Source organism: Eupeodes corollae, chromosome 2, assembly GCF_945859685.1.
Source record: "Eupeodes corollae chromosome 2, idEupCoro1.1, whole genome shotgun sequence".
In the NCBI taxonomy this organism is placed as follows: domain Eukaryota; kingdom Metazoa; phylum Arthropoda; class Insecta; order Diptera; family Syrphidae; genus Eupeodes; species Eupeodes corollae.
The window spans coordinates 139850050-139874441 of NC_079148.1; the positions used below are offsets into that span (position 1 = coordinate 139850050).

The 24392-nt window shown below is 32.7% G+C and overlaps 1 protein-coding gene across 4 annotated transcripts in view; it reads left to right on the top strand.

The window, feature by feature from the left end:
- Positions 1-24392, top strand: part of LOC129948585 (collagen alpha-2(IX) chain) — a 405200-nt gene that overhangs the window by 312644 nt on the left and 68164 nt on the right. For 2 of the 4 annotated variants that reach the window (XM_056059694.1, XM_056059697.1), the window contains one exon: positions 21035-21061. The exons of the other annotated variants lie outside the window; for them this stretch is intronic. In XM_056059694.1, coding sequence (XP_055915669.1) covers positions 21035-21061 — 27 coding nt within the window. The remainder of the gene's footprint in view (positions 1-21034; positions 21062-24392) is intronic. 4 annotated transcript variants of the gene reach the window in all.

Here is a 24392-nt window from a genome sequence, read left to right on the forward strand (position 1 = left end):
GTTCTTAACTGGTTACTATGCTTCCTCGATAGTGATGTTGATGCCAGCGCTGATATGCTCACAAGTTAGATCCTCTTGCGAATGAGAACTTTTATCCCGAACAGGGTTAAAAAGCATCAGAACTAAGGAAAACTTATGATTTGATCCGAGCTGTAAAGAGGCTATTTGGGTTAATGGTGTAAGTTCCGTCATCTTAAAGAGAACCCAACTGAGGAAAACTTTAATGAATTTAATCAAACCAGGAAGGACTGCAACTCCCATAATCGACGGATCTAATTTTAAAATGATAAAAAATTACGGCAAAAAAGCACTACAAAGGTCATTCGTAAAAAACATGGGGAATTCTTGCTTTTAATTGGTTTCCACGCTGGTTGTTAATGATACTTCATTTGTTAGCTCTAGAGAGATAGCTAATCAACGTTAATTCAACGCTGCTATTGAGTGCTATGACTCCGCCTATCATTTAGCTCGTTAATGATTCTATGGGGACAATCTTTTTTAGAACTCATACTTTTGCTAGAGTTCTTAAAGATCTCAACTGGTGGTTGGTATCCCCACTATTGTTCTGGAGAGATGTTCTTCGACGCAGGCAAAACACTCCGTAAGCTTCATCTGTCCTACTCCTCAAGTCTAGTTCCGAGCGGATGAAAAACTGCATTTGCCCAGCCCATCCCCAAAAAAGGCGAATCTTCCTCACCTTTTAATTACCGACCGATTGCACTTATGTCCCCTCTTTCCAAGGCCATGGAAACGCTAATTAATTATCACCTCAAGAAATATGTCAGAGATCGAAAACTTTTGAAAGACCGGCAGTACTCCTTTTGAAGCAATAGGTCCACTGGTGATCTCATAGTTCATCTCACCGAACAGTAGAGCAAATCTTTACATCGTTTTGGAGAAAGAAAGATTATTGCACTTGCTATTTCAAAAGCATTTGATATGGTTTGGTATCACGCTCTCTTATCGAAAATGCGTGCTTTCGGTTTTCACGAATCCCTACTTCATTGGATTAGTAATTACCTTTCGAATCGTTTAATAAAAGTTGTATTGGATGGATTAAAGTCTGAAGTCCATAAAATAAATGCTGGTGTGCCCCAGGGCTCTGTTTTATCTCCAACACTCTTTCTCATTTTTATTAATGATCTCCTGTCTGCAACTTATTATCCAATACATTGTTTTGCTGACGATAGTACTCTTATCTTTTCATATTCGCTTTCAGACTAACATCTCTCTTCTTTGGATGTGGAACTACAACGACAAAATATGATAAGCTCATTAAGTTCCAACCTAAACAGCATTGTTCAATGGGGATTAAAAAACCGCATGGAATTTAATGCTCTCTTGTATCGTTAAAGCGAGATATACCCCCATTGCCATTATCCATGGATGGCACTTGCAGCAATGAGACTGAACACCTCGATATTCTTGGTATGTGTGTCACCAACCACCTCTTGTGGAATGATCTCATACGCGATGTCGCCAAAAATGCGTCAAGATGTTTTGGTTTTCTAAGGCGATGCAAGAAGTTAATCTCCCCCTATGTTATCTACAAAACTTATATACGTACTATATATTATATACGTACTCTTACTATATACTTATATACGTACTCTTGCAACTTACTTAAGCCTCTTATACAGAATTAAACGTAGAGAATTTAAATAAATTGGTGATAACGCTATCAAAGGATCATTTACGTCGCTTGAACATCGTCGTAAAGTTTCTTGTCTCACGCTTCTTTATCGTCATTTTAACGGTTTATGCTCTTTAGTGGTATCACAATGGACCCTTGAGGTCTACGTGCGTCAATGACATCTGGACAGCCACTCCAACCTAACCTACCTAACCTAACGGTTTATGCTCAAGAAGAACAACTAGCTGCATTCATCTCCTTAAACAGTTCAAGCGTAATACTAGCGCTTCTAGGAATGCTCATCAGTATACCCTCGAGGCCAACTTTGGTCGTATTTTTAAGTACAGAGATTCGTTCTTTAGCCGTACTACGCGAATGTGGAGTGCCTTACCATACTCTGTTTTTTCATAGCCATATTCAGGAATTCAAAACCAATGTGCGTCGACATCTCCTTTCAACCTCTCTCTCCCGTTTTTAGTGCTTACATAATAAGGGTAGTAATATTCTCTTGAGTGTACGCTTATTATAAAAAAAAAGAATGTTGGTGACAAAATTATTTAGTATTCTCCAATCCAGCTTAGCCAACGTAATATGGGCTAATGACGCTCAAATCGTCATCAAAAAATGTACATTAAACAGAAAAATATTTGGGTCAGTTTTAAACTGCTCTAGAGACAGTTCAAACTTCATTGTGTTCTAAGAGTTTCCACATTTTTTTAAGCAATCCAAATCGATTCTCTCGAAAATCGGAGTATTCTCACTAATAGCTACTATTTTCCAACAAATTTCAGAATTCCCTTTTGAAAGAAAGTTAATTAAGAAAGTAAATCTAAGTTTTTTGAGTCAACTTTCTCACCATTGCAATTCTAAAAATTGAAAAAAATACTCATTAAGTACTCACCTTTTTTTGTACGAATTTAAGTCATTACTAAAATTTTTCCTTTTTGAAGCAGTAAAATCTCAAGTCAATCGTTTTAGGTCCAATTGTTGGTTTTAAAAAGCAAATAACAAAAAAAAAATGCACGACTGGATCACACGAACTTGCCTCTGTATCCAAAGAGTTGGTTTGTTAGTTCTTATGGCTGAACAACAAATTTCAAACAAAAATCAAAATATATAGTTTAAGAAAGTATTTTAAGATTCAAAAATTTCACTACGAAATAAGTTTATCTTCAAAAATTATACGTAAATAGAAATATGAAACGACATCTGACATATGAAGCTTCACCAATATGGCTTCTGTTTACTAACAAACGTTTCTTCTAGAAGAAGCAATTTAATACAGTCATTGAAGTCGAGTTTTTCCAAAAATAATGTTAGTAGAGGATTCAAAATTACCTTTTATTAAATCGTATATTTGGAAAATAAAGCTGCACAATGTGCTCACAATTTTATCTCAGTATATCAGAACTTTGCTCTTATATTTTCAGGACAATGACATTGTAAACTTGTAAGAGAGAAACTTGTAGAGGATTGTAAGAAAAACAGTTAAGGATATAAAAGTATTTAGCATTTGATTTCCTCAAAATTGAAATAATATTGAAAACTTTGCTATTCTACAACTATATATTTTTACTTGAAATTTGTATTCTTAACTCAAGATTTTCAACTTAAGAGTTCCTCAACTTACTATTTTACTTTTTAATTTTTGATTTTAAAAAGAATTATTTTCTATTTGTAACAAAATTATTTGAATATTTTGTTGTTGGATGCTAAGGAAGTGAAGAACTGTCTAGAAAAAAAAGTTATTATTTAAAAGTTCGAATTTTTGACCCAAAACCAAAAGATTTACAATTTTAAACTTTGTCATAATTGAAACTACGAATATTAAACTTTACTTTGATATATTTGGATTCTAGTTTTAATAAAAAGGATTCCTCTTCAAAACACCTCTCTCTCTCGCAAAACCAGTGCCCTTAAAAATTTATCTTAAATTAACAACTTTTCTTCTTTCAGAACTTTTTCCCTTTAAGAAAAGTCCTAAAACCTAGAAATTCTATAGTTTTTATAATCTCTTCTTTTTTTAAATGAATTATAAAACTGTTGCAGTCTCATTTCACGAATCTATCAAGCTACATCCAGAATAAGTATTATCTCTCCAACGCACTTATGCGTTATAATCCTTATTCGTATAAAGAAACACCCTGTTACAAAATTATTTACAAAAAAAAATAACGAGATAAAAAAAAATTAACTCAAATCCCTGATGTTTCGTGTGAAAAGACGGATGAGCTGAACATAGAATAAAGATGAAATGTATAAGACACAACTCATGCAGAACTCCTTACGCGTATTACTTTTACTTTGCTTCCTGATGGTGGTAATACGCTTCCTTGGAGTTGTGGGCCAACACAAATTATTATCCACCACAACTTTAGCAACAACACACAAACTAAACCAAAAGAAACCAAGAAAATTTCCTTTCCTCAACAAAGATTATCCATCCAATAGCATTCGGTAGAAGGAATAAGGATACATAGAGAAGAGTGCTGGGTCCTTATTCTAGTGCTCTTACTCTTGGGGGTGTCAATGTGGTATACATGTATGCGACTTGAAGAAAGCAGCTCAATTCGTTCGTCTTTATCAAATTTCAAATGGAAAATCATTCTCCATTCTCTAAGAGCAGTTATGAAAAAAATATTCACCCCATCCCTTAAGATTAGTACATTGTTGGATGGTCCTCTTTTCAAAAGTAACTACCCTACCCACCTCCTATGTTCCTCTTTGGCTAAGTTCAGTTCTTGTTTGGTAACACGGTAAGGGTACCTTACCGAAGCCGTTTCAAATCCAGGATATGATGCAATGGTGTTTAATAATACTCTGCCAAACCAAACAAACATAAGGGATGAATATGAAATTACTTCCTTTTTTTCTTATCCCACTCAGCCCCTCTCCTTTGCTTACTTTGGTTTGCTTTTGAAGTTTTTCTCTGTCTTCCCTTTCAGGGTTTTTTTTTTTGTTCTCTATTAACTTTGTTCGCATAATTTTATTTATTTATTTTTTTTTTCTTTTGTTGCTGGTGGTATTATTGCATTTTAAGCAGAACACGTTGAGGTTCCCATCCCTTACAAAGTAGGGTATACCCTTATTCCCACAAAAGAGGACTTAGGATACGAAAAATACAAATTGCAAAGACTTATGTAAGCCCCATCGCTTGGCGAAAATGTCGGTTTCTATAAACGAACGAGCAGAGAAGAAAAAAAAGACACGATTTAAAGGTAAGGAGGTGGAATGAATGAAATCCGGCATTGAATTAAATTACCTGCCTCAAAAACAGTTTCTGTGTTCATTGATTTTAATTTTTTTTTATTTATTCATATAAATAAGTAGACATGAGATGGTGACCATACCTTACCTACCTTTTTGGTAAAAAACACTCACAAAAAAAAAGGTCTCTTCTAACCCATTTACTAAGCTTTTTCGAACACTTTGAACCTCGCTAACAAGATATTTTGTAAATTTTCTGCTCGAATATCTTGTTTTCGGTACATTTGTCCTAGAAAAAGGACTCTGACGCTAACACTGGCGCTGAAACTTCTACTGTTCCAACGCTGATAGAGGATATGTGTGCGGTATCCTTTCTATTTCCTTTTTTTTTCTTTGTAGAATTCATTTTGGGGCTTGCTTTTATCGGGGGACATATGAATAAGAAAACATTGGAATATTATAGGCGTTATACTCTTACACATATCCTTCTTTACCCACCACAATAGTGAAAAGAAAATAGTTATCATAGGAGAAAGTCGTGTAAATAGTTAGAATCCGAAGGGATGTAAGTAGGCAATAGGCAATAGGAGAGGGCTTGAAAATGGAAATATCTTGAATTGAAATCACCCTGAAAGTAATTTGAACGGGATTAAGTATTTTTTTTATTTTATTTTTGTCATCTCCTAGATCCTTTTTTTTATTTCCTTTGAATGGACCCTGGAACATAGCAGCATAAAGACGAGGATATAAAGAAGAGGCTTGGGTTTTGTTAAGATGTCAATCCAAATGACAAATTAGAGTTTGCTCTGTCAACCTATAATAACGAAGGCGAAGTAAGAAAATGAAGGGGATGAATGGTGAGGGTTGTGATAGGAGTAAGAGTGGTTCACTTACAAATCTTGCATAATGGAGGAACATTGGAAAAAGAGAAGTGTGAAGATTAATTTCAATGTAATGACCTGATTCCCTCGCTGGCAAAAAGATTAATTTTTTTTTCCTTACTTCTACTTCTATGGATTTTTGATATTTAATGGTTTGGGCTTGATTTTGGTTTTGGTTGATTTTTTTTTTGCTTTAAAAGTCATTAATAGGACTTTGACTTCAAAAAAAGTAGAAGAAAAAAAACGATTCTTAGCGGAAAGCAATAGAAAAATAATTAACGTTTGAATAGCAAGCTTTTGATTCGAAATTTATTCCTTCTGTTGTAGCTTTATATGTTTTTTATAGCTTTTGATGGTTTACCTTAATATGGAGGATTTTAAAATGAGTTCAATCAAAGCAAAACTCCCGGTTTTTTGTAACCCACAAAAAAAAGTAAAACATTCTCAAATTTATTATTGTAGCTATTAATTTTGTGTCGAAAAAGATTTATGCTTCTTTTTGAGAAGACATTTTCAAATCTTTCCGTTTATTTATTCGTTTTTAAGTCAAGATTATAAAAACTTAGTAGGATATTAATGAATGTTGTTCTCTTCACTTCGAAATGGTAATATATAGGATGATTTTTTAAAAGCTATAGGAAAGTTAAAAAAACACGTACAATTTAGAAAAATGCATGAACACTTTGCTTGAATCGATAGTACGGTCCATATAATTTAAATTTTGGAAACTATTTCAGGTATATGTTGACCTTAACTGCGCCTCAAATAGTCCATTCGATTAGCCCAATTTTGACACACTCTTTGTAACGTTATCCACAAATAAATGCTTCAATTTTGTCTTCCAATGCGTCAGTTGAAGCAGGTTTGTCTGTATGAACATGAGCTTTTATATAGCCCCACAAAACATAGTTTTAAGGCGTTGAATCGCACGATCTAGGCGGTCCTGAACGTGAAATAAAATGTTCACTGAACTCGCATTTCCATTCATGAACGTACTGTGTTGCATGTGGCACTGTCTTGTTGAAATCATATGTCATGCAAGTCCAGCTCTTGCATTTTGGGCAAACAAATTGGATATTATCTCACGGTAGCGCTCATCATTCACAGTTACGTTACGATTCACATCATATTTGAAGAAGTACGGTCCAATGATGCCACCAGCCCATAAACCGCACCAAACTTTGACTTTTTCTGGAAGGATTGGTAGCTCTTGCAATGTTACAGGACGTAGTTCGGCTCAATTCTTGCACCAGCTGTATTTTGAAAGGCATCAAACCTAAATCCTTCTGCAAATTTTTCCACCTTGTTGAGGAACAGAGGCGGAATTGCTGCGAAAGGCGACGAATTAATAATTGATAGTCATCATTAACACTGTCCAATATAGCTGCGATATTTTCATACTTTACGTAAGTTTGTTGGTATTTTAACATCCAACAATGTTAATTTAGTGCGAAATTTAGTCACAATAGCCCGAATAGCCACTTCAGTGGGTCCATTAAACTAACTATAAAATGGAAGAAGCGCTCGATGAACTTTCTTAAAAGAGCACGCATTTTTATAATAAAATACAATAATTTGCAAGCATTGTTCGTTTGTAAGACGATTCATGGTTAAATTAGGCCGTCTTTAAAAATCATACTGACTTTCTTAGGTCCTCAGACCTGTTAAGTCCGTTGGGAACCCCTTAAGGGGCCTCTACTACACCACGTGCCATCGTGTACTGTTTCCGGAGATGTGTTGCAACTCCTTCCAACTCTTGCCTAGTGACGCTGATTGCGCCTCGTCTATCATGCACCATTAGCTTACCAGTCGTCCAGCTCTTCTCCCTTCATGTGTGAGAGGATTCCAGTGCATTGCTTGGCCTGCAATGCAGTTATTACCTTTTCGAAACTTATGTCCAATCCATTGCCACTTACATCTTAGTCGTATAGATTCTAAAGGTTCCTGACCTGTCCTTCTATGACTGACCTCATTCGATATGCAATTTAGCCAGAAAATAGTTAGGATGTTGCGAAGACATCTATTAACGAAGGTTTGTAGCTTTCTTGTAATGGCTGAAGTAACCTTCCAGGTGTTGCACCCATAAAAAATAACATATTCGACATTTGTGCGAAACAGTCGTAGCTTTGTTCTTAAGCTGATAGAGTTATTCCCCAAAATTTTTGACAGCGTACCAAACTCCGATTTTGCTTTGTCAAAGCTGCTGATGACGTCTTGTTCGGTTGCGCCTTCGATGGAAATGATACTTCTAAGATATTGAAAGCTCTCCACTTTTTCCACCAGTTGCAAGAAAATATTTATTTGAGAGGATTGTCGGGTTCCGAGGCTGCTTCTGCTTTTCTCTCCACTCTTGTTGTCATTTGATGAAGATCCATGATCCTATGAGAGAGTAAGCAAACATCGTCCGCGTAATGCAAGCTTTTTAAATAGGTAAAAAAGTCCATTGCATCCTTGTGCTACCTGACAGAGCTGAGCGCAGTACATCGCTTATCACCAACAAAACAATATTGGCGACAGAATACAGACATGTCTGACTCCGCTTCGGATTTCAAAATCATATGACAACCTACCCTAGTGCAAAACGTGACACTTGGATCCATCTTATGCTGATTTAATAATAGCTCGAAGTCGATGAACAGCAGGTGTAAAGGTGATTGATATTCAACGCACTGTTCAGTAATGATCAGTAGGGTATTGATATGATCAATACAGGAGGATTCAGCGCAGAATCCTGCTTTTTCGGCATCGAGTGTAACCTCAAGGTGTTCTCTGATGCGCTCCAGTATGACTTTTTCTACTATTTTGGCAACGGCTGGTAGAACGCAAATTCCTCTCCAGTTTCCGCAATTTGAAAATCACGTGGTTTTGATTATAAAACACAATTTAAAGTCAGCTTAGATCAGAAACAATAAAATAAAATATCTTACAAATAAATAAACAGTACAATAATCTATTTTAATGCCACCAATAGACTCGAAAGTTTTATGTACGTTTACAAACCTTCACAAAAATTCTTATAACACTTATTCCAATAAATAAATAGCAACAAAAGAAAAATATAATAAAACAATTCTTTGAACACAAATATAAAAATACTAGCTGACCCGACAAACGTTGTCTTGTCATATAAATAATTTCTTGAGAACATTTTGCTTGAAACAAATAACTAACTTATTGTAAGTGTGTAATGATGTGGTGTATAAAAGCGAAAGATATAGAGCATTGTTAACGGTGACAAAATATTAAAATAACAAATTTCTCTGCTCGGGCCGGGAAACATGTAGTCAGAACTATAGCGAATAATAAGCGAATTTGTTAAGTTGTACAGTCCAATCCTATTTCAGTAAGCATACATTCCCATAGGTTATCGTCTTCTAACAAGCCAAGTGCAGTGCATGAACCTTTATACGTTGGATACTGTTGTCCATTCACTTTTCGTATATCTTGAAATGATAATGGGTCGGTGATATTAGCCAACAACAGTCGAAGGTAGAAGCGGTCAATCTGCCTTGGATTGACTGTAAATACTCTCTCCAAGACATTTGATTCGAATAAACCGGGTCATGCATCAATTGGCGTACATTTTTTATAGCAGCCCATATAAAATAGCGTGGTACTTTTGAATAGAGTAATATTTGTGCGAAAACACCAGAAGACCCACACGATTACACAATTCAAACAAATTTAGTGAGTGTAGTTTTTGGTGGATTAATAACAAGATCAATCGGTGTCTCGCTAGTGATATACGCTCTGACCGTTTTCAAGTTGGACGGCTTAATGAGTAACTGCTGGATTAAATTGATGAATTGGGAAACCCAAGATGCACCAAACAGCCTCATTGGAGCCGACTTATCGGCTAATTTGATAAAGTGTTATTTCGTCATCATTATTTACCGGAGGAGCATTCAAATTGGTATTTTCAACCCGAAATACAAATTTATTTGAAGCTCTTCACTGAATTGCAGAATTCAGCATTAATATGAGCATTGAATGTTTTACTCAGCAGAGGCAAATTTGGGACCACCCTGTTGCGGTTATCAATGTCAATGTCTACGCTGTTAATATTTTTAACAAATGTCCTGCCAGGCAATAGTAAAGATGTAATCTTCGACCATTACGGATTACACGTGAACGTGATCAATAAACATGGCTACCCATATTCGCTCACGTAATTCAGAGCGTCCTGATCAAATTCTTTCATATGGCGTAGACTGCCTATGTATAATGATGGTAGAATGACAGAGTTGTCGATTTGACTGCTGTCAGCGTTGGTGATGATAGCGTCACGCTGCTTGTTTGATTAAATCTCAAGTATCGTAATCGTTCGCTTTCTTTCTTTACATACATGTAGACCATGAATTGCTGACAAAGTTCACGACATAGTAAAATAATATTATGTCACCGTTTACAGTGCTCTATGCATCGCCCACATATATATATTCAAAAAAAAATATTATATTCAAAATTTCATCGAAATTGGTTGAGCCGTCTTGGGGGAGTATGGCAACTAACACTGTGACAGGAGAATTTTATATATTAGATTGTTAGTTCAATAAAAAAATTACGTATACGCCCCAGTGTTCGCTTTTAATTTTCTATTTAAAATAGAGAAAAGTGAATGAGAAATTTTAATATGAAGTTGTAATTTAATTGCTGTAATTGTTTTTATTTCAGAACTTCAGGTAATCTTACAAACTTGCCTTAATTTTTACTAAAAAAATAAAAATATGAAAACAAATTGTTTTTTATAATCTAATTTGTTTTTAAAAATAATATTGTATAAGTTTCAAAATCATTTAAATAACTTAAAAACAAAACAACCAAGTTAAAAAATCCCAAAAAAGCTAATTTTTCGGCCTATAAGGAGGCCTAACCCTTTTAAAATTTAGATTCTCTTTTCCATTTTTAAATTTAATTAAATCTAAATACCTATTATTGATGTTAATAGGAATCAAATTGTTTTTATTTAATTATTATTTTAACTTATAATTACGTTTTACACTTTCTGTACAAACATCTTTTCTCCCCTTTTTGCACATAGAAGTAGCATAAGAAAAATCTTAAAAGCTTAAGCTAATGAAAATGTTTTGCCAATTTAAGGATCAAAGTAACCTTGTTAAATGAGCCCCCATCATCTGAGTAGAAAAACAAAATGATATCATCACATTTATAAAATAGAGATTCTTTTCAAATAAAAAGAAAAGCAGACTCGAAGATGTTAGCAGGGATTTTCTAAGACTATTTATATAGTCTAGTATATAGTTGGAAGGTATTTTATATATAATGTATTAAAATATACTCTATACTATAGTAAACAAGTAAAGTAAGTTACTTGTCTCCTTTGCGAGTATTTTGAAAACTAATTACTTTATTTTTTTGTCGTTTAGTTGTTTTTTGGTTGTTGTTGGAAGTCTTGGGCGATAAACAGTTTCCATTGTGAAGAAGAACTCATTAGGAAAACTTATGTATTCATGAGATAGATTAAGAATGAAACTGACTGACATCCCTTTTTACCTTTATTGTTCATTTATAAATGAATATATTTATGTGTCTGTTTCAAACTTTACGTATTCTATATAATTTTTGGTACAGAAATTTTCCAAAGGATCTTAGTATATATAGGTTCTATATACATATGTAGGGTGCTGCACACCAACCACCGAACTTGACTTGTTCGTTTATTTGTCATCCTTGTTACCTTGGAATCCTTGCGTTCGTTATCATTGTCGTTGTTATATTTTGTGTCCTTTGGAATGAGTTCATTTTCGCAATGAATACATAATCAGTCTAGGAGTCTCATTGATTAACGTTTCTTTAAAAAAAAAAAAAAAACAGACGAAGATGAAGAAATTTCAATACCACCCATGACTATTTAACATAGACAAGGCAAACATATACATATTGCTATAGATAAAACGCCCCCATTTCTTCGTCTATGCGAGACTAACTTGATAAATAGTGAGAATCCTTATAGAGTATAAATTTATTTCTTCGTCCTTGCTGATGATTTTGCACACCACGTGCTGTTGTCTTGTCTTGTCTTCTGTTATGTTGTACTTTTCTTTTTTTTTCTAAATTAATGTGTCAAGGTGAATGCAATTTCAAGCTCCGAACACAGTCTGGAGGATATAATATAGGGCTTTTCTTGATCAAAATAAGAAACAAAACGTATTAACTTGAACAAAACTTCTTTATTACTAATGAAAAATATTATTTTGATTACATGGAAACAGTGAGAAATAAATAAGTTTTAATTTGATTATTCTGAGCAAAGTAATTATTAAGTACAGTGATATTTCATATCGTCATAGATGAAGCCTCTTACAGTTCGGCCATCCTGACTATAAATCGTCCTCGATTTACAATTAAATGCAACAATATTTACAACAATATAACATTTGCCTTTTAAATTTAAATAATTATCTTACATCTAAAGACTTTAACAAAATTGAGTACATCATACATAAATACAATTAAAGTTATGAAATATCAGTTTTGTTTTTACTGTTCAATTTGAAAAAAAAAAATAAAAAAACATTATGACAAAGTTTTAACATTAAAAAAAAACTTTTACATAAAATTGATGAAATAAAAAAAAATCCGATTAAATTGATTGATGCAAAATTAGAGATTATGTTTGAACATAAGGCTTCATGTTCTCAGGGCAACATACCCCTTTATACGGCACGCGAGATATTTGGATATTTTCTATATCTTCTATAATATAACGGTCATTAGGCAAGACTTTTTTAACCTCATAAGGACCTTTATATTTAGCTATCAATTTTTTGTTTATTCCTGGAGTATTTACAACGTTTTTAATTAGGACATAATCACCGATTTTGTATTTCGAAGGTTGCTTATGATTTTTATCAAAATTAATTTTGTTTTTGTTTTGGCTTTTGACAGTTTTTTCGTTTGCAAATTTTCGGAGCTCATCTAAATTTCTAGTTTCTTTCTGTAATATATTTTCTTCTAGATATTCTTTTAAGTTGTCCATAACTTCGCCCTTTTGACAAACACCAAAAAGGAGTACACTAGGGCAAGCACCTGTGCTCTTGTTTTGTGTGTTATTGAGAGCAAACTCAACCTTTTTGAGATGTAACATCCAACTACCTGCATCCATTTCACTTTCTTTCGACAGCATAGGGGTAAGGCACCTGTTTATTCGTTCAACCTGGCCGTTGGACTGAGGTGAGCTAGTGGCCACCTTAATATGTTGAATGTTATACTTTTTACAGAAATCTAAAAAATCGCCTGAGGTGAAGCAACTACCCCTATCTGAAATGATGCGTGTTGGCTTACTATAGTATGCAAAATAAGATTCAAGGCATTGAATAACTTCTTTAGTCGTTGTAGTTTTAACAGCGTAAAGCTTCGTATATTTTGTAAATCCGTCGACTACGACAAGTATATGTTTTTTGTTATTTGAAGTTGAGGGAGGTAATGGACCGTAATGGTCGATGTGAACTGTATCAAATGGCTTGTCTCCTTTAGGAATATTGTGCAACACTGCTTCTGTTTTTCCAGAATGTGAAGCGAAATGCAGACATTTTAAGCAACTACTTATATATTGCTTTATTTTGTTTTTCATTTGGGGAAACCAGTATGTTTTCTTTAAAAAATTAAAACATTTCTCAACCCCGAGGTGACACAAATTTTCATGGTGAGTCTGTATGACATTCCTTTCCATCGAAGCTGGAACATAAAATAATATTTCTTTGTTAATTTTTCGATAGACTAACCCATTTATAAGTTCGTAGCTAGAACTCTCCCTTTTTTCAAGCAACTCGACTAATCTTTGTATAGTTGTATCTTTTTGCTGCGATGCAGCAAGCGCATGCTCAAACGTTTCAGGTTCAACAACCAAAATGTTATGACAACGACTTAAGGCATCAACATGACCCATTCTCTTACTATCTCGGTGCTCGAGGACGTAATCGAAATCTTGGAGCTCTAGAGCAACACGAGAGATTCGAGGATTAAGATTCTTTTTATTTAGAGTTTGGGTCAGTGACCTACAGTCAGTGACAATTTTGAACCGAATACCTGTAAGATAAACTCGAAATCTCCGTAGCGCGTATATGATAGCAAGGGTTTCCATCTCATAAGAATGGTATCTTGATTCTTGATCCGTGGATCTTTTCGAAAAGAAAAAAATAGGATGGAGCTTTTTGTCTTCTTGGCGCTGTAGCAATACAGCTCCAAAACCTAAGCTGCTGGCATCGCAGTGAAGCTCTGTCTCGGCGGTCGGACTATAAATGCTCAAAAGTGGAGCTTCTAAAAGGGTTTTTTTCAAAGTGTTAAAAGCATCCAATTGCTTATCTCCAAATTCAAACTTTGTGTCCTTTTTCAACAAATCGTTAAGTGGTTTTGCTAAAAGAGAAAAATCTTTTATGAATTTTCGAAAGTAAGAGCATAAACCCAAAAACGAGTGCAACTTCTTTTCATTTGTAGGTATAGGAAAATCGGCTACAGCTTTTAAACCTTCATAATTTGGACCTATTCCATTCGCCGAAACCTCATATCCCAAATACATAATTTTCTCATACATAAAAATGCACTTATCTAAACGAAGATGCAAACTATATTTGTAGACAACCTCTAAAACCTCTTTTAAGACTATAAAATGTTCTTCTTTAGTCTTCGTTGCAATCAACATATCATCGATATAAATCAACAGTTTACCAGAATCAATAAGATTTTTAAACATTTTATTAATGTAACGCTGAAAAGTTGTTGGGCCGTTCTTAAGCCCAAATGGCATTCGAAGGTATTCGAATTGTCCCATTGGGGTTACAAAGGAAGTTAGTTTAATAGAATCTTCGGCCATTTTCACGTGGTGGAAACCACTTTTAAGATCAAGCAAAGAAAAGTATTTTTTGTTTCGCAATCGGTCCAGATGATCTTCTATTAACGGTAATGGAAAATTATCCTTGACCGTGATTTTGTTTAAATTGCGGTAATCGACACAAAGTCGAACTTCACCAGACTTTTTCTTTGTCAGTACTATCGGAGATGCGAACGGTGAATTACTTTCACGAATTATGTTATTTTTAAGCAAATCGTCTAGAACTTTCTGCAACTCAATTTTATGTGCATATGGAAGACGTCTAGGAGTACAATAAAAAAAACTGTTTGGATTAGTCAGAACTATTTCCATTTCATAACCATTATCTGAATATTTCGCATTGGTTGTAATACTCCCGAAAACTAAATGTTCTAATTTTATCTTTTCATCATAAGTCAAATTCTCGTTTATGTTCAAGTTAACAATTTCATCGCGGGCATTGCATAAATCAATTTTTGAAATAATTTCGTCACAATCAGGATTTTCCATTTTTTCAACATAATTTTTATCATCAGGCTTAAAACTAATATTCAAATCCTTTACACATTCTAAATTTTTAACATTTTCAAGTTGTTCTTGTTCTTTAACATCAGCTCTTTCGTTTTCAACTATTTTAGTATCTAAATCACCAATCGCTAACTTAACATTTGTTTTATGTAAGAAATCTCGACCTAATATGATTGGGTCGTTCATAGTTTTGTTACTCACAACATATAGACAAAAATTAACATAGTTATCATAAAATTTAACACTACATGATAAATTACCTAAAATTACCAATTGGGAACTGTTAATTCCAACGAAATTGCAAGGTGATGGTTCAAGTGACGTCATCAAAATTGGTGGTACGTACCGTTGTTGAATGAAACTTATAGGACTGCCAGTATCTATAACGGTCATGATGTTCATCCAAACTCCAAAACTTTCAGCTTCCCGATTCGCAGATTTAATTTCATACTCCAGCACTCCATGAAAATCGGTCATCAATGTTGAAACTGGAGATTTCATTGTACATTTTCCTCTCTTGACGGCGAGAACTGAAGACTTTTGTGGACAATTGGTGATAATATGTCCCTTTTGTCCGCATCGGAAACACGAACCTTTTTCTCGGCAAGCTTTGGGACAGTTACGTGATATGTGACCCTCTTCGTCACAGTTAAAGCACCTGACCTTAGCATCAACACCTGGCACACTTCTCGAAGGTTGTACAGATCTGTTGTAACCAGAACTCGTAGGTTGCAACTCGGATTTCATTTTTTCATACTTGCGCAGAATGTTCTTGAGATCAGCGATGGTATTTGCAGTAAGCATGATTTGCTTATTAAATATTGAATCAGGAATCCCCTTGATTATATAGGCAATCACATCCTGTTCATCAATCTCTGCGGAAGAAGCTATCTCCTGCATGGATAAAACGTATTGCTGGTAATTTTCATCTCTACGTTTTTTTCGATTTCGCAATGTGTTATGGACGTCTGTTGCGGTTGTATGGTAGTGAAACTCGGACATCAGAGCGGCTCTCAGATCTTTCCATGATCGAAACGTTCTTGACCGCAAAAATAACTTGGCCGTACCTTTAAGAAGTCTTTTGAAATAAATGAACGCCTCTGAATCGCTCAGATGGTTAGTGACCATAGCATCCTCGACGTTTTCAATCCACTTACTAATAGAGTAATTATCGTCGCCACTAAATAATGGTAAGGACTCCTCGATATCACGTGACGAATGTGCACTAACGTGCTGGAACTCACGAATAGGGCTGTTAGTGCTGAGTTCAACCAAACGTTTTTCCAACGCAGCGATTTCTTCCTTTTTCTTGACTAATTCACGTAGTTTTTCAAGACGTTGTGACACAGCGCCATCCTCGTCCTCATGTGCGTCATCACAACTTGCCTCACTTTCCTGGTCAACAACAGGGAACAGATTTTCAATCTGCTCAGGTTCAAGCGAATCAATGGCTTCATTTAAACGGGCCTTAAGTGAAGTCTTGGTACCATGTGTGCTTAAATTCATCTGGACAAGCTTCTCTTTAAGGATTTGCACAGGAGCGTTTTCTAAAAAACTCAAAACACGAGCCATTGCGTTTGCATCCATGTTTGGAAAAATTTTAGGATCAAATTTTAGGACAAACAATTTTTTTTTTAGTAAATTTTCTTTAATTTATCGTAAGAAATGCAACCACTATTCAATTAAATGAGGAACTTTATCCCACTTCTGATTTATTATAGGGCTTTTCTTGATCAAAATAAGAAACAAAACGTATTAACTTGAACAAAACTTCTTTATTACTAATGAAAAATATTATTTTGATTACATGGAAACAGTGAGAAATAAATAAGTTTTAATTTGATTATTCTGAGCAAAGTAATTATTAAGTACAGTGATATTTCATATCGTCATAGATGAAGCCTCTTACAATAATGATTTTTTTTTTAATAATTCCATATTCTGAGGTAACCAAATAATTGAATTATATTCTAAGACCTTTTTGTTCGTTTCTATTAATATGTTTTTCTATAAATACAAAAGTCTGTTGCTTTTATCTTTGTTAAGTCATAATTTGACATTGATTTTCTTTTAGAATTTCATTCAAGAAAAAGGAGATTGAACAAAAGGAATTTATTTCTTGCCATTCAAGGGTAATTCGATTCAATGGAAGAAAAGATATTTTTGAGATATGAAATAAGTGGAATAAATTAATTATATCCCTGTTACCCGATGAAGGTTGTAGCTTTTTTAACTAAGTTCATATGGTATAGTCTTACAGCCATATTATTGAACTTACTCAAAATTGGTTTTAAAAGTATTTTAAGTTTTAATTCTTGTTCACAATTTTAGTAAGGATGGATTTCAATTTAAAGTAGAATGACATACGGTTTAGTTTTTTATCAACTCCAAGTTATTAAATAAGGTCTTATCCATAATACAATAACATAATTCTTTTCATGATGTTAAGACCAAAAAAACACAATGTTTTTGTTCAGAAATCAAAAACTCGAATATTTTGAGTGATAGAGATTTTTATAAAATATTGTAGATATAATATGTGATGATCAAAATTGTTTGTTTTTTTGGATTTAAAGAAATTATTACATTTTTTCAAAATTCGATAACTCAAAAACGTTTAAGTAAAACTTAAAAATGTACCTTTAATATAAAATTGTCTTCAAAATTTTAAATACTATTTCAGTATATATAACTGATGACCTATTTTCGAGATATCGAATTTTGAAAAATATTGTTTTTTAATCCAAAAAAGACAATGACATATGGACATTATGTATTTGATTATCATTAAGACATAATAGCTTGTGCACTAAAACAATGATCCAAATCGGTATATTAGGTTTTGATAAGAATTAAAACCAAAACAACGGTTCTACTCCCAACTCTTCTGGAGCAATGAAAAACTTTTTTTTTAGAGAGAAGTTAAGTCTATCTATATGATCGTTTTTGAGAAGATTTGAATTTTTGTCCAACAAATTTGAAAGTTGTTGTTTTTAGTCTTATATAAAAAATAGAGAAAAAGTCCTAACCCGAATCAGCTTAAAACATGAATTTCCAAGTTTAAACTCATTCGACCAAACGGTTTGGGTTGTAGGAGCGTGATTGGACAGAAGGACGGATTCACTTTTTTGACTTCTCTACCATCTTAATGCCAGATTTGATTAAAATCTCGAGTTCGAATTTTTTTAAGAATAGAATACATACTGTGACCACCTATTTTGTAGTGATCTTTGTTTTCAAATTGAAAAAGTGGATGTTTTTCAATATCTAGGTCTGCTAATCGACTCAAAGATGACCTTTAGTAATCAAACTGAGATTTTACAAAAATATTTTCGTACTACACTCAGGCACTTCTTCTTTCTCCAAAAAGTTTGCTCACCCGACCTTCTTAAAAAAATTTATTATGGGATTTTCCACTCTAAACTACAATATGGAATTGCCTGTTGGGGCGGAACGCACTTTTGCAAAGTTAAACCAATTCTTACTCTCCAAAAGTATGTTATTAGAATAATAAGCAGAAAACGGCGACTGCATCACAGTTTTCCATTATTTGTGAAACTAAAAATTCTTCCAATTCGTCACCTCTATTGTTTCAAAGTCCTAAAAACTTTTTTTTTTGCGCTCAGGAAATCTAAATTTTAGAATTTTAGACAGTCATAACCTACGAAACAACTTGCAATATCTTGTATCTATTCCTAACTTCCGGGCTACTACTTTTCGAAATTTTTATACTGTTGCTTCTTCTAGATTATTTAATAAACTACCTTGTATGTTAAGGTCACTTATTTTACCAAATCTTTTTATGAAACATCTTAAGAGTTGGTTGTTTGAATCTGATTTCGGTGATTTGGAAAAAATTATGTTTTCATAAACTTAATGTTTTTTGTATTTTCCTTTTAATTTCTGGTGAATTTTTGGGAATTGGTTTTCTAATTTGTTGAAATTTTTGTATCTGGTCGTTCTTTTTGTAATTCCTTAATTAAGATTTTCTGGACTTTGCTTTATTATTTTTTTAATTGTGATTCTCTTTGATTTATTTTCCAATTGTACATATTTATATTTATGTATACTTGAAGTTTAAAATTAAGGGTCACCCCAACCAATTTATTTATTTGATTTTTTGTTAATTACCGAAGTGGCATTTAATACTGTTTTATTTTCTAACAATAATGCCACTACTTATTTCAAAATTTTTTATTTACATTTTAGTCTTATTGAACTTGATGTATCTAAACTTATTATAAGAAATAAATGAATTTTTAAACCTAAAAAAAAAAAAAAAAAAAAAAAAAAACATATTTGCCACATAGTGCCTTCACCTCATATGCTATCTAACAACAACAAACTAGAATTCAACTTTAGAAGGTGTAATTTTGAAAACCTTTTTAACTTATTATGTACGATCAATTGGGATAATTTGTATTGTAACTTAAATATTGACGATATGTAAAACATTTTTTGACTTGAGTGTTTCACCATGGTTTGATCCTCACGTTAAATATAATAAAACAAAACGTTCATTATAATAAAACAACTTTTCACTGACTACTCTAACATCCTATATGATGACTACATTCGGCAAATTGAATTAAACCTTAAAAATAATCCGTTAAGAAGAAAATATGTGGGTACCCTAACTAAACTGATTCGACATCAAATAGTAATGATCCGACAATAATGGCGAACATATTTGCAAACTACTTCAAAGACGCCTTTGTAGATTATAATACTATTAGTTTTCCTAACACATCTTCCACTGTTATAAATTTGGCCCACTTAAATTCTATCAACTTCGTTATAAGTGAAGATACTGTTCTTAATAGTATTCTACAACTTGACGAATGTTTTAGTTATGGTCCTGACGGTGTACCATCATCCATTTTAAAGAAATGTGCTGCGCATTTAGCACACCCGTTATGTGTTCTTTTCAACACGTCCCTAAGAAAAGCTTCTTCATAACACCAGTACATAAAAAAGGTCCTAAAAACGAAATAATGACCTACCGACCTATTGCTAAACCATCTGTAATACCTAAACTATTTGAGTCAATCGTATGTAGAGTAGAGTCCTTTCTTTTAATTGTAGTTCAATTATCTCTGATAACAAGGATGGTTTTGTCCAAAAGCGTTCAACTGTTAAAAATCTGTTTCACTTTACGTCCTTTTGTTAGAATTGTATCTTTACTGATTTCACCAAGGCATTTAACAAATTGTCTCATAAAGTATAACTTTTAAAACAATCACATAAAGTTTTAATAACTGTTTCAAAAACTGGATCTCCTCATATTTGCAAGATAGACTTTATAGCGTTAAATGTCGTAATGAGTGTTCAAGTCAATTTGTTGTGAATTCAGGTGTCCCCCAGGGTAGACACTTTTGTCCTATTCTGTTAAATTTATTTTTAAATGACTTGGTTTTGATCATACATGACATGGAAATTTTTAATAAATTTACTCTACATCTGACTGTCTTCTCTTGAAAGAAACTTAATATTATTCAGGGGATGGTACAATAATAATCGTCTTGTTTTGAGTGTTGACAAATGTAAAACCATGAGTTTTACGCGCAAAAGTTTCAATCGCTTTTCGTTATATGTTTGATTCTGGTCCTTTAAGTAGAGTATATGTATTTTCTAACTTGGGTGGTGTCTGTTTTTAAAAAGTCTAGAAAAGTTCTAGCTTTACAGGCGTAATAGTTTTTAAAAGAGCTTGACAATCTGATGAACCCATTAGTTTTTGAAATTTGTCCAACTAAATTCTACACCTAAAGTTATTGACCACAAAAAGTCAGACTTACATATTTTGAAACAATTTTGAGCCTGAGTATACCCTTTTTGACATTTTGACAGATTAAAAATGTGCGTCTTTCTTTTTATAAAAAATATATTTTTAAAATTTGTTTAAATTTAATATACATTTAATAAAAACAAATATTTTTCAAATTTCCCTTTGGATAGTTTACAATATCACCGGAATATGAAACGGTAAGATTCTTTATATTTATTGAAACATTTTTTTAAGAAGTCATCCCTTTATTTTTTAAAAGTTATGATTTAATCAATATTTTTTCACTGAAAATAATATTTTTGTTTCAAATTAAATTGTTGGTTTTTCTTTTATTAGTTCCAGTTTTTCAGAACTCAAATGAAATGTATTCAATTTTACTTCTTTTGATACTTAGAGTAAAACCTATTAACCCTTAAGTAAAAATATAATTTGAAATTAATTAAAAATTTAAAGAAAACACACAAAAAAATTTGTTTATTTCCTAAAAGAATATAAAGTCTTATTTTGGACTCCATATATTTGTCTTCATAATATTTCAAACAACCAAAAATTGTCAACGTTGAAGGTTATACTATTTCAAATTTTCGTTGTTATTTAAAAATTTAAAAAGTAAATTTAAGATATTTTTCCAATTGTATCTATTTTTGAAATGTTAAATAAATTAATAAATAAATTGGGTGGCACAACAGTCCGTTGAGAACTTTGGCCTAGTGACGACTTACAATTCTAAAACTTTCCTGTGTGCGAACTGTTTTCAGGAATGGAAAAGGTTATTAAAATAATTTTAATTTATTTTTAAGAACATTCCATAAGACTTAACATCTGCTAAAATTTTAAATATGGAATCCAAAAACTCGATCAATTTTCTTTACATTTGCTAAAAATATCAGGTGATCCTTAACCTTTTGAAACTTAAGAAGTTATAAAGATTATGTATTTTCAATGTGTCAAAAAATACGAAAGGTTTATTTTGTTCACTTCTCATTCTCATCATCAAAACAATATTGGAATCTTCTCATTTCAAATTTGAAAAATTCTTTAATTTAGTAAATGTGTGAGTACATCAGTAAATTAAATTTTTTTATTAAACACAAAATCAAAATATTTTCCTTTGGTTTATCTTGGCTTTTATAGCCAAAAGTTTTTTTTGTATAAATAAATGATTATTAAAAACGTCGTTATTAGCATACGCACTCGATATAAGAAAAATGTTTATCAATCAAAAAGTTACAATACCTTCGCAATTATAACTTAATTGTTAGGTATAAGGTTTACATGTGCGTCCTTTTTAAAACAAAGGTGGATACTTGAAAATATTATTTACCAATAAATTTGTTAAAAGAGTGTAGTTTAATGAAAAATTCATTAATTCCATAAATGCCACCATTCTTCTAAATGTCATATTTGAAGGTCTACATATATTTTTCTTAAGGACAAAGCTGGTACCTCTATATACCTTTAGCAAACCGTTTTTATTTTTTTTCAAAATATGCGTTCTATTTGTACTTCCTAAGTTTTCAAGAACAAAATGAATCAAGTTTTACAAAGAAAAAACTGTTTAAGGCTTTTCATAAATGTACATAAATAAACATGTACACAAAACTAAGTTTATATAAACTTTATAGTGTACCTACATAAGTATAAGGTATACCTTATATAGTATAAGCTGTGCGTATGTCGCGTCTTACAATGTACACTGTAAAAATATATTGATGCATAACTATAAGAAAATTATTCAGAAACCGCTTTAATAATTCAATTGGTTTCACATCTCTCTAGCCATAAATTAATCCGTCAAAATTGTGTACACAATCCATCATAATATACACAAAATCTACGATTGGCGAGGGACCTTTCCTCTGCGTTCAACTGTTGAAATAAGGATAAAGCACGATAAAGAAATTACCATAATCGGCAAATAAACCAGCTGTCAAGAAGCAAAAACCTTCTTTAGACGAGTACCTTCAGTTACTCCCACACATTAACACATAGCGTAATATATACAGACAGATATATATATGCACATATATAAATACAAAGCTATAATGATTAAAATATACAAACATAAACATTAGAGACTTGTCCAAAATATTAGGAACACTTGAAGGAAAATCTCATACGAAAAACTTGTTTTGTTAAAATTGTCAAAATGTTGGTAGAATTTTTAGTCAGGGATTGATTTCGATAGTAGGTCGTAGTTTTCGAATTCTAATTTTTCCTTATAATTTTTCTATCACATCAGGTTTTGGAAATATGTTTCTTCAAGACATGTTAAAAACATTAAACGAAACTAACATAAAACGCACCATATTTCTGAACAATAAATTGAATGATAATTTGGTAAAATGCAAATCACTATCTTCTCTCAATTTTGTATCTTACTAAATTTTTGGAAATTCTCGTTAGTTTTATGAGTCTATGCTTGGCTCTACATAAAGTTTTCATAAACCTTAAATGTATGTTTCTTTGGTTTTCTTTAAAATAAATGTTTGAAATAATTTTTATTTTTTATAATTTTCTATTTTATTTATCTGCTTAAATTTAAGGATAGCCTTATTTAAAAGACTGAATCCAATTTTATCTGTTAAAAACCAGATTAAGATTTTTAAGACTTATATAAGACTTTTCTTAAATAAGCACATTATTCACTATTGTTTCCTTTATCTGAGCATAAACCTGGAAAGAGTTTCGACTTCTTCAAATATGATGCTCTGTCTGACTCCATTCAAAGAATTGTCTCACTTTATCCTAATACTGAAATCGTCATTGCAGGCGATTTCAATGTTTACAATTCTTCGTTGCTTCTCCAATCAGGACAGACAACACGTAAAGAAGTGAGTGCTGCGATTTTTGCTGAATTCAACCATCTAACTCAGCTTGTCAACTAGACTACTCGAATATTTGACATTAATAGCCGAGCGAAAAATACACTTGACTTGTTTCTCACTTCTGATCCTGATAAGTACAAAATCAGTATATTGACATAGGCACATCGGACCATAGTGTCATATTTGCCACTTTCTCGTTCCAAACAAAACCAGTTAAAGAAAGAGCTCCAAAGAGAACCGTTCGGCAATACGAGAAAACCAACCGATCAAAAGTTTGATTCTTCTGGGAATGAGAACTTGTATCCCGCATAGGGTTAACAGTATTAAACCTAATACTAAATCATTCGATTTTAATTCGGGCTGCCAAAAGGTTAACAAAGAAAAAGAGCTTTGATTCTGATCAAACCCAACTGAAGAAAACCGGAAAAAAGCCAGGAAGACCTGCAACGCCCATTTTGGAAGAATCAAATTTTTGCATGACCAAAAATTACGACAAAAAATACTGCAATTTATACATCCTCGGTTCCTACGCTTATTCTCAATGACACTCTTTAAATAAGCTCTATTGATAAAGCTAACTTTTTCGCAAGGCAGTTCGCTTAAAAATTCCACCTTACCAGATAGTGTCATGGCTCCTCCAGTTCTTGAACGCGTAAATTATACTTTCGGAACAATCTTCTTTCGTACTCCTGATGTGGCA